Below are 12,130 nucleotides of genomic sequence, written 5' to 3' on the forward strand. Positions count from 1 at the left end.
ACTGACTGGCTCAAACACGTTACAGTGAGTTTTATCTCCTCGCTTTTGCGCTCTCCTCAACCATTGCAAAACCTTTTGTTGCCTGACCCTATCAAAGAATACAGTGGGTCTGCCGATGGTTCAAAATCTGATTTCTTATTGGCGATTTCTGCTCATTTGGGTAGTGTCTATTTACGCGCTGGGGCATCACCAACATCCCCAGCCTGACTTTTGGTGGTAATCAGGTTCATTACAGCATGGAGTGTCTGCGGGGGTGCTGAAGGGGCTGATTCCCCTGGGAATGGCGGTGGTGGATCCCAAACCTCCGTGCTCATGGCATACTGCCGCGCATCTTCCTGAGCTCATCCCAGTTTACTTCCTTCTTCCTTTATAGCATTCCCATAAGCACATATTATTCTGGTGCAGATTGAGAGTTGGAATTTTAACTTCTTAATCTCCTGCTGGCACTTAATGTGGTCTATGGCTGGCTGTTTCTTTTCCTTAACAGATTGGTGCATTACCGTTACTGTGTTTGCAGATCTGCACATTTTACTTTTTAACTGATTTACTTCACTCTCAGTAGCCTCTTCAACTGACACTGCACACTGGACATCTTGGTACACCTTCTCATGTTGGGTTTGGAATTGTCCCATGTGTAACAGGTTGCCTGATTTCTTCAATCCTGCTCTGCACTTTTCTGTTGTAACTCTGCTATTTCTTTCTTCGTGTCCCCTAATTCTTTATGACCCTTTTTCAATTCCTGCTCAGTTCCTAACAATTGTCCCAGACAACATATTATTGCTGTAGATTTTTCAAGTTTGGAAGCCTGCTTCCCATGAATTTTCCTCAAATTGTTTTTGTCATAGATATCCTGGTCCCTTTTCACCATGACAGCAAAATTCTGCCCATACGGGCCACTTTTTCTCACTGTTGTATTGCCTTGACATATTTTCTCACGCTGAACAATCCTTTACTCTGGTGCCTTTTTCTGCCATTTCTGATTAAAGTAAGGTGTATATGAGTGGATTGCTCTGATGGTACGGCTTTTGCTATGTTCCGGTCCTAATCCCACCAGGTCTGTACCGACATTTATCTATCCCACCTGGGACCATGCATAGACACAGAGACAGACACACATGCACACAGAGAGGTGCACACACCTCTTTTAAGGAGCAGTCTAATGTAGACGTTTCTATTCCCTTGGATGTACTTGAATTCCTTGCCGTCACATGGGACTTAGTCCTCTTAATCCGGGCACAGGCAAAATTTCAGAGAATATCGGGTTCTGTGGGGTTCGATCTCGGACTGACACAAGTCACTCCTTTATCGAGGCCCATCTGGGGTGCCAATTTGTTACACTCGCCACACTGAGTGTTTAGTTCTTATATTCCACAAAGGACTGAGAGTCAACTCTTATTAATACTATAGTAATGATTATGCTACAAACTAACAATTAACACTAAATCTGATAATTAACACTATATATCTAAGTCGATATCTTGTACTTTGACATAGCTTGGAATCATCCATGTGATGATGTTTGTCTGGCCTTCCTGTCTCTGTGGTCCCAGGGGCACCTCTTCTTACAGTGGTTGGTCTCGAATTACCACTCCTGAGGGTGCTGTGGCGGCAATTCTTATCCTCGGAAACTTTAGCGCCCCTTTGGGAGGGTCTTTGCCGCCAATAGATCAATCAGGAATCGATTACTGTGATTGATCAGACTCAATCACGCATTGTGAAGCAGATGGTGGGGTGATCTTTGGTCCTCCATTTCTCCAAGTAAGTCAGGTAGTCTTTCTGGATAAGAGTACAAGGTGTCCCTTTGCTCTGGATACAGCTCCAAGTTTCCTATTGTCCCAGAAAATAGGCTTGGTCACTTATGTGTTGTTGTGTGTGCAGCTGCAGCCTATCTGTCTGGGTCTGCAGTTTGTTTACTTTGGTAACTTTGCATAGATACCTTGTCCAATGCTTGGCTTGATTTCCCAGCATGCTTGGTGTATTATCTGATTCTGCTATTTTGAGTGGCCTAACCGGCTACACTAGCCAAGATCCTTCCCCAGCGTAAGGGAGCCCAAAACAAGAGGGCATAGTTTGAAGTGAGAGGGGAAAGATTTAAAAGGGACCTGAGGGGCAACCTTTTCACACAAAGGGTGGCGTCTATCTGGAATGTGCTACCAGAGGGGGGAGTGGTAAAGATGGTTACAATTACAACATTTAAGACATTTTGAGAGGTGCATGGATAGGAAGGGTTTATTATGATATAGGCCAAATGAGACTATTTCAGTTTAGGAAACCTGGTGGCATGGATGAGTTGTTTGAAGAACCTGTTTCTGTGCTGTACGACTTTGACTGTTTTTCTGTCCATGCCCTAAGAGGGCATTGGCGATAATGGACTCTGGTCCATGATTTGCTTGGAAAGTTGTTGCAGTTGTTTGCCATTGCCTTCTGCAGTGTGGTTAATGAGGAGACTCTCTTGTTCTTACTGCTTGCTGTCAGGTGTATTGTATGGATTCACGAGTGATTCTCAAAGGAAAAAGAGGAACTCTCACTTGGAAATCTATGAATAAGTGGGTTTGGAATGGTCAGGAAAAGAATGAAGCCAGAGATTTGATTGGTGATCGACCTATGGCTGCAATGGAGTTTTGAAAACTGGGTAGTACAGCTACTAAGTTCAAGGACAGTGGGTTCAATAATTCAAGCTAATACATGGCGGACAGAGACAGAACTTGCTGAAGTGATGTACAAAGCAAGTGTAGCATACAATTTAGCATAAGGATGTTTTTTAATTGGTAGTGGCAGGTAAGTGGTAACATTGCATGGCAACCAACTACTGCACCTCCCAGTCGCAAACCATTTCCACTCCCCCTCCCATTCTTTAGATGACATGTCCATCATGGGCCTCCTGCAGTGCCACAATGATGCCACCCGAAGGTTGCAGGAACAGCAACTCATATTCCGCATGGGAACCCTGCAGCCTAATGGTATCAATGTGGACTCCACCAGTTTCAAAATCTCCCCTTCCCCAACTGCATGCCTAAACCAGCCCAGTTCGTCCCCTCCCCCCACTGCACCACACAACCAGCCCAGCTCTTCCCCTCCACCCACTGCATCCCAAAACCAGTCCAACCTGTCTCCGCCTCCCTAACCTGATCTTCCTCTCACCCATCCCTTCCTCCCACCCCAAGCCGCACCCCCATCTACCTACTAACCTCATCCCACCTCCTTGACCTGTCCGTCTTCCCTGGACTGACCTATCCCCTCCCTACCTCCCCACCTATACTCCCTCCACCTATCTTCTTTTCTCTCCACCTTCGGTCCGCCTCCCCTCTCTCCCTATTTATTCCAGAACCCTCACCCCATCCCCCTCTCTGATGAAGGGTCTAGGCCCGAAACGTCAGCTTTTGTGCTCCTGAGATGCTGCTTGGCCTGCTGTGTTCATCCAGCCTCACATTTTGTTGACATTGCATGGGAAGTTTGTTTGTTCATTTGTTTGTTTGCCTTGTGTGTAAACTTGACATAAGTCTGCATAATGCTATGAATTGTGGTGATATGTGAATAAATTTCTCACCTAGGAGTTTTCCATTATAAATGTTGACGTAAGTCTGACTTAATGATCATGCAAGGGTGACGTCAAGTATGAAATCGGTGACAAAAATATTGCTTTATAACTGCAATTTCTGAATTTGTTCTAGGAACGCACAACATTTCTGAGAAGGACCCAGGGCAAGAATTCATTTGTTCAAGATGTACTTCGAGAGTTCCAGACGAGTGCTGCAAGACTGGATATTGATACTGCTGCAAAGTTCATTGGTGCTGGAGCTGCCACTGTTGGAGTGGCTGGTTCTGGGGCTGGAATTGGAACAGTTTTTGGTAGCCTCATTATTGGTTATGCCAGGTAATTTTAACTGACAAAAAGCTCAGCCTTTCCAGAAAATTTTCATGTAAATAATCTATGCTTCAATGGACATGCATACTGCTAATCTACTTGATTTTATTTTAAAAAAACAGCCATTACCTACTTTTTTCCTCTACTGTTGGAGATGTTGGCTCCTTGTTGGGATGCAGTTGACTGCAGAGGGAACTGTTGCTGATCCTTCTGTTAACCAATTTAAGCACACAAGCACTTTTAGCAGAATCTGCTGGACGATTGTCATTTCTGCCCTCCTTACTGAACGCACAGGTGCTGATACCAGTTACACAGTTGTACCATGCCAACTCGGATCACCTACAAAATCTAATCACTGAAACTCTATTTCTATCAGTTGATCTCCTCTTGTACTTATTCTTATGACCCATTCTATCCTAGACCTTAAAACGATTGTTTCCCTTACCTTGTTTCTTCTCCCTTTCCTCTTACAATCTGCAGGTCCTTAAAAGTTCAGAAAGGTATCACCCAATTGCTGCTACTTAATTTACCTAGTCTTCTTTCTTAGTCTTAGTGATCGTGGATTATGAGAATACCATTGAACGCAGGAGAAAATGCTGTTTGTCAGACAGGAATGAAAGAAAATAAAATAATTCAAAATTGAAGATACTGAAAACAATTTACGGCAGCTGAGGTAAAAAAAACTGCAGATTGGAATATGAAAATAAACTACAGTAACGTAGAAAGTGATAAGATTGAAGTAATTTGCACAAGGGTTTATTTAAATTGTAACAGATGTTGGTGATGCACTTGATAGTTTTCTTCCACACCCTATTATAATGAAGTTTTATGCCTCCTTGTCAAAGTACGTTACTTGACATTGTTCAACAATAAAGGAGCATGGTAAGAGACCTAAGAAATATACCATAATTCTTCTGCCACCATTCATTAAACTAAAGTAGGTGAACTCAAAGTTTTACAAGCTATTATGCCAATTTGAGAACTCATCTAAAAGCGAAGTACTGCAAAAAAACAAAATCCTGGCGAGATGAAATCTGAAGTGCTGGAGAAACTCACTAGGTCTGGCAGCATCAGCAGAGAGAAACAAAGTCCAATAATAACTTTTCTTTGGAACTACTAAATAATTTTTTCAAGTACTTGTTTTTATTTGAAAAATCGACTGCCTAACGAATGAAAATTCCTGTAAAATATCTTTTCAGCATAACAATAAAGAGTTTCTAGATCATGTGGTGAGGTTGCCCAAGTCTTGAGTCCATATATCATTCAGAATGGGATAGTTACGTTACTGTCAAAGTTATCCTGTTTAGAATAAATGCACATTTTTGCCCCCCTGCATTAACATTGTGTTTTTAGAAGCATGTGCTGGAGTGGGTTTAAAGTTTTGCAAATCAGTTTTTCTGCAAAAATATATCTGAACAATGCAGTGCACTTCACCTGTTCCCAAAAAATTGTCTGCACCATATTATCCTTTTTAAGTTGTGCATAATTGCTTCTACATCATATTAGTATTACAGCCCTTCAACCAATGTTCTCCATGTCCGTTTGTTCCCCTTCTGCCACTTTTACTAACTTACGCTAACTGTTACTACCAGCAGCTCCTGTTTTCTTAATGCTTTCACTCCACCAGTCCAACTGTTCATCCATCGTGAACAAGTTAACAACTTCACTTGTCCTCTGTCTTCTACCCCTTCAGAGCTTGACCTCTGTCCTCCATTTTTCTTACATCTTCCCACCCTCTCTGGGCTGCGTCTATTTGTCTTGTTGACTCCACGGTCAAAAGAGTGGACCCATTTTCTCCTCTTCATACCTTCATTTATACTTTATTTTACATTTCCATCTCTCCTTCACCATTATAGTCACTTCCTTTTCTTTGCTCTGGGCACCCTCACAATCTTCTTCACTTTGTCATCCTCCCTATCCCGGTCAACAGCACTTTTTTTAAAAAAAAAAATTTTTGAACCCCATTCACTTCTTCAGGACAGTCATTTTGGACACAATGATGGCTCTCCGTAGATGCTGCCAGACCTGCTGAGTTTCTGTAGCACTTAGGGAGAAGTTTTTTTTTACTGAAGCTATTTCCAGGACATTCTTATCCACCTCCTTGATGGCACACGATACATATTATATCCCAAAGACACTCAAAGCACTGCTTCAAACAATCTTGGATGCTTCCCTGCAATAATTTTTTCTTAGTCTTCTGTTCATCATCCTTTATCCTCAGCACATTCCTTTTCTGCAAAATTGCAAATTTTTCTACAAATTTTACAGACCTGATTGAAGCCTTTCACCTGCAGCTTCACCTTGATGGATTACATTAATAATTTCATCCTGGCAAAACATGTTGGTAAGTCATAACCAGTGCCATGACCTTCATTTATATTCTACTATGCTTCCTACTCAGACCATTGCTTGGCATTGATCCTCGAAAGAGACTTGTCTTATCCTGGCTCCTTGTCCATATTCAGACACCATATCCTCTAACATCTATCTCATTTTTGCTGCAAAACCTTAACTTATCAACTGCCTCAAATGCCTTTTCAGTGAAACAAACAAAGAACTGCAACTGCAAAGAACTGTGCTCCTGAGATGCTGCTTGGCCTGCTGTGTTCATCCAGCCTCACATTTTATTATCAAAGAACTGCAACTGCTGGATATCTGAAACAAATGAATTTCTAGAGAAGCTCATCTGATCTGGCCACATCTGTGGACAGGAAACAAGAGTTTTGAGTCCACGGTCCTCCTTTCTCCTGTTTTTGTTTGCCTTTTCAGTGAATCTCATCATTACTTTCCCTTAATGCTTCCATCAGGCAATTTATATCCTGAGTTTCTTCTTTCTCTCCCTGTATTTGCCTTCACCTAAATGTCTTGTCCTGTTTACTTCCCTTACTCCTTTGTTGCATATTTATTTTTCTCATGATAAATGGATATGTTATTGTGTTATACTGTTGAGGCATTTTGTTGCTGACAATGTCCTTTTTCAGTATGTTCTTGTTTGTTTTCTCCTAAAAAGCTCCCCTTTCTTTCCTTTAGCCCTCCACTCTTGTGTCCTGCTCGTGAAAACTACTACCTGTAACTCCTTTACACATGCCATCAAACCTAACCTTATTTTGTCATGATTTTCATGGTTATCCAGATTTGTTCAGTTTGTACCTTGTTTCCACCAAATTTTGGGTCAGTCTAGGGGTCAGAATGTTTTTGCAGTGGCTCTTCATTGAACATTTTCAAAGGCTATTTTTGATTTTTGGGGTTAGTTTTGTTTTGTTTTCGGGGCTTCTTTTTCATACTGACTGTCATCTAATGAAGTAGTCATGGTCACAAAGTAACATTACCTCTTTGCCCATGAGAACACATTTACAAACAATATTAAGTAAGAACAGCAATAGATCATTTGACTTTGAGCCTGCTGCATAATTCAGTAAGTTCGTGGCTGATCTCTTCGTTTTCTGATTTCCACATTCTATTTATTCCTGATAACTTTAGATGCTTGTTAGACGAGGGAATCAATATACCTCCATCTTAAAAACACTCAATGACCCTGCCCCCATTGCTTCTGAGGCAGAATACTCCAAAGTTGCACAATCCTCAGAAAGGAAAACAAATTCTCCTCATTTTTGCCCTAAAAGGGTGTATACTGATTTCAAAAATGTGCCCCGTTCCCCCTCCCCCCACGCCAAGTTCTGGACTGATGCACGAGAGAAAACATCCTTTCTACATCCATCTTGTCAAGACCATTCGGGATCTTTGATCACTTCACTTCATGTTCTTCTAAACTCCAGAAACAAATCCAGCCTGTCCTTGTAAAACAACCCCCTCATTCCAGATAACAAATTAGTAAACCACTTCTGAATCTTGTGTGATGTATGATTTTTTTTTTTGTTTTTTGAAAAATAACAGCATAAGTACCGAAAATTTTACATATGTGTTTATATTGTCGAATGTTATAATTTAGGATGTTAATAATAATTTTTAAAATTTTTGACAAATAAATCTTTTGTAATGTTGACAAAATGGGATTACTGAAGAATGTGAATTGTCTCAGTTGATGTTGAATATTTCAAGTTTAGTAGATGAACTAGGACAGGTATTTTCAATTTAAAATCTGACAACTCGTTGTAAACTGAATGAATTCCAAGTATATTTTTGGGTAAAATATCAAACAAATATTGTTTGGCTTCAACTCAGCCACATGTGCACTCGAATCAGATCCTGTTCCCACCTCTCAAATAAGCACAAAACTCCTCTTACACCAGTTGCTCAATAGGTGCAGGATCCACTTCTCCTTGCTATCTAAAATCAGTCTCTCCAGTGTTGAATTCTTATCACATTTTCCTTTTCGAACAAACAATTTGCATAATCATTTCATGCATTCGAAATACCTAAGCATTACCAACTTTTAAAGAAATAGATCTCTTTACCTCAACTGTTCACTGTTTTGTGAAAATTATTGTCATATTTCCTAGCAATGCTCATACCACAATCAGTGATTTCAAAATGGAAGATTGTATCTGTACCCTCTCCTGATCAATCGTCTATACTGCTATATTAATCAGAGCTTTGATTTTAGTGACAGTATGGCCTGGGAACAATATTTGGTCTAGCTTTTCATGAAAGATAGCAAAACTGTATAAATTTCACATCTTTCATGACCTTAGGATTTCCTTAATGGGCTGTAAAGCACTTAAGTACTTTTTATGGCAAGAGAGCTGGCCATTGTGAGAGGTAGACCTGTTATCCCTCTATTAACTTATTTAACTTAGGAAATCTGAAACAGGCTGTATCAAACTCAGAGCTGCCTGCAGCCACTTGTGAGAGAAAGCTTTTTGCTTTTGCTATCATCCTTAGAATCACTACAATTCTCTTCCCTACTACACTAATAAGACAGATGTAATTATGATTCAAGCCAACGGGGGAAATCTCAAAAATATTTGATTTCAACTGATTCTAATGCCAAAAATTGCACAGTTTGCAAAAATAAAACATTGCCTCAGAAATTACTTGAGAAAATGCTATTTTATTGAACAGTGGAGATCTTAAAGTAAGGTATTTGCTTTTTGCTTAGCATTTTCATAACCTTGGATCACCTCATGTCAAACCCCTCCCACTATAGTTAAGAATCTTGGCCTAACTCACTGAAGACTGCTACTTCTCCCCAGGTCACACTGTGATCACCACTGTGGCTCCTGTTTGGTTCACATAGCTTCGCCCCAGTCTCAGGATTTCTCCTTCCCATTCTTGGCTGATTATCTAAGCAAAGATTCTGTCTCTTGTGCAGCAAAAGCAGGAGAGAGGGAATCTATAATTGGAGGAGCATGAGAGAACAGAATTTGTGAATGTGGGAGCAGCTCATTACAGAATCTGTCTCCTCTTCTTACAGAAACTGTCTTTATATTTCTCCATTGTTCACCGCATGCTTGTTTTTCTACCAGGTTGATTTGAAGGGCCTTAAGGGGTAAGTTCACCCATTGCTCCCCTGTATTTTCAATGAAAATACCTCCATAGTGGCTTGAAATTCACATGTCATCTGCCAAGCAATATGCCTTATGCCTGTTAATGAGTCTAGCTCAAGCACCTTGAACAATAATAGTGCTCCCTCTCTGGCCAAATATTCTTGGCGAATAGGAATAAGACCATCTACTTTTGTCATTCATTTGCTCTGCATTCCTTGTAGCCTTCCCTAAGACATTTATTGCAATGAACTGACAAAGAACTTCAGATACAAAGCCAAGGCAATGCCTGAGAACTACATAGTTGTCTGCTCCCTGCTATGCCCCCATTTATCCTTTGTTGCTTCCTGAACCTGTAGCTGTAGATCATTCCTGCTACCTGTTGCCTACCAACCTATTATCGTCTTGCAGTATTGACACTGCCCCTTCTAATCTGCTGTTAAGATTACTACCAATTCCTTTATTTTTTAGTTATTTCATCTCCCATCTTCCTTTTAAATCCAAGACTGAGTTAATTTCTTGTTTTACTACAGTTTGTTGTTTCTCCTGGGAACTTTAATTGTTTTCAATGCCATTGATGACCTCATTCTCCTGTAGTGATTTGTATAGTCCAGCACTGTGACACTACTTTCCCATGTTCCCAGTCTAGTATTATTTAACAAAATGTCTGTTTACTTCTCTTGTGCCAGTAAGATAATCTGAGGCTCCCTGTGTATTCTTTGTACTTTCCTTCTCTTTGTAATATCCCAGGTTTAATGGTGATAAAGCTGAAATTATCATCTTCAACTTCCATGAATACTGCTCGACTCTGCCAAGCACATCAGCTGCTATGTTGGATTTAGCCAGAGAAATGAAGTCTACATTGGCATGCTCGACTCTGAACTCAGCTCCCCTTCACCCCCAGAGGGTTGGGGGTGTGGGGGAGGGGGAGGGGGGGGTTGGGCAGCAGGTTAGTTATGTTTTGTGATAATTTGATGAGCAAGAGCATCCTAACATGATGGTGGAATTTGGGGACCATTCTCGTTCTGTTTCAGATATCCTGTTACCTTTGGTCAATTTGTAATGCTGTGACCACATGTGGGCAGTAGTTTCAAATTGGGCATGCTGAATTGAGATTTCCAGGTACAAGCTTAAGAGTCTGGAATTTAATACTGCTTTGTTTGTTTTTGTTTCATAGAAATCCTTCCTTGAAGCAGCAGTTATTCTCGTATGCCATTCTTGGATTTGCCCTGTCTGAAGCCATGGGACTTTTCTGTTTAATGGTTGCTTTCCTCATTTTGTTTGCTATGTAAAATTTGCTGATGAATAGCCAAATCAAGTAAAATGTAATTAATATTTCACTGTGGCTCCCACAAGTATTTACGTTGGTGTCATGGAAATGTACATTTCCTAAGTCAGTTCTCAAATGTTCCAATAAATCCTTATACAAGTATAATGTGTGACTATTTTAAGCATGCACTTTGCAGTTTAAAACTAAATATAATGGCAGATTTGGCCTTTCTATCAATTTGTCATTGTGTAATACAATAGAATTGATTATCTGGAATAAATTGAGGATTGTCTGTACGATAATTTAAATAGTCATTAAGATTGATTCAAAAAGTCATCCCAACCATCATTGACATTTTTTTTTAGTCATAGAAGAGATTTTTTTAAATGCTGGAGTATTAGACTTCATATTAACCAGACGGGGACCAATATCCTAGTGGGAAGACTTGCTAGAGCTACTCAGGAGAGCTTAAATTAGTCTGGCCAGGGTGGGGACCTAAACAGCTGTGAAACAAAAGAGAAAGTTGAAACTAGTACAGAGGTTAGAGACAAAGTTACAGACAAGGCAAGCAAGAAGACAGTAGAGAATGAGGGAAGACTGATGAATGAAACTGCATTTATTTCAATGCAAGAGGCCTGATGGGTAATGCAGATGACCTCAGGGTAAGGATGGGATATTATTGGCTATTACAGAAATGTGGCTGAGGGAGGGATAAGACTGGCAGTTCTGTATTACAGAGTACAGATGCTATAAGCGAAGATAGAAGGGGAGGCAAGAGAGGAGGGGGAGTGGTGCCTTTGATTACGGAAAGCATCACTGCAGTATTTAGAGATGATATTCCTGAGGAATTGTCCAGGGAAGCTATTTAGTGGATCTAAAGAAATAAGAGGGTGATCACTTTGATGGGATTGTACTCTAGGCTTCCCAGTGATCAGCAAAAAAATTGAGAAGGACACATAGGGAGATTGCAGATAGCTGTAGAACAGTAGGGTTGTTGTAGGATTTTAACTTTCCGAACATTTTTTAGTTATTTAATCTCCCATCTTTCTTTTAAATCCAAGACTGAGTTAATTTCTTGTTTTACTACAGTTTGTTGTTTCTCCTGGGAACTTTAATTGTTTTCAATGCCATTGATGACCTCATTCTCCTGTAGTGACTTGTATAGTCCAGCACTCTTGACACTACTTTCCCATGTTCCCAGTCCAGTATTATTTAACAAAATGTCTATTTACTTCTCTTGTGCCAGTAAGATAATCTGAGGACTGCCATGGTGTTAAAGGCTTGCATAGGGAGGAATTTATTAAGTGTGCTAGGGAAAACTTTTTCTCAACCAATATATAGATGGTCCAACTAGAGGAGGGTAAAACTTGAACTCCTTTTTTTTTTGGGGGGTGGATGCAGGGTACAAGGCAGGGCAAGTGACTGATGTGTTAGTGCGGGAGCACTTTGGAGCCAATGACCATAATCCTGTTAGTTTTAAAATAGTTATAAAAAAGGTCCAGTTCCCATATTAGAGGTCTAAATTCTAGCAAGTCCAATTTTGATGGGGAA

At 40.4% G+C, this 12,130-nt stretch overlaps 1 protein-coding gene across 2 annotated transcripts in view; it reads left to right on the forward strand.

The window, feature by feature from the left end:
• Positions 1-10,744, forward strand: part of LOC125454456 (ATP synthase F(0) complex subunit C3, mitochondrial-like) — a 28,817-nt gene extending 18,073 nt beyond the window's left edge. The window contains exons 3-5 of one of the 2 annotated variants that reach the window (XR_007247997.2): positions 3,672-3,874; positions 4,413-4,538; positions 10,487-10,649. Coding sequence is in view for 1 of the 2 variants with exons in the window: in XM_048535255.2 (XP_048391212.1) it covers positions 3,672-3,874; positions 10,487-10,601 (318 nt within the window). In the remaining variant the exon portion in view is untranslated. Of the gene's footprint in view, positions 1-3,671; positions 3,875-4,412; positions 4,539-10,486 lie in introns of both variants that reach the window. The other variant, XM_048535255.2, reaches the window with a different exon arrangement.
• The last annotated feature ends 1,386 nt before the right edge of the window (positions 10,745-12,130 follow it).

The sequence above is a fragment of the Stegostoma tigrinum genome, chromosome 7 (assembly GCF_030684315.1).
Source record: "Stegostoma tigrinum isolate sSteTig4 chromosome 7, sSteTig4.hap1, whole genome shotgun sequence".
Classification (NCBI taxonomy): domain Eukaryota; kingdom Metazoa; phylum Chordata; class Chondrichthyes; order Orectolobiformes; family Stegostomatidae; genus Stegostoma; species Stegostoma tigrinum.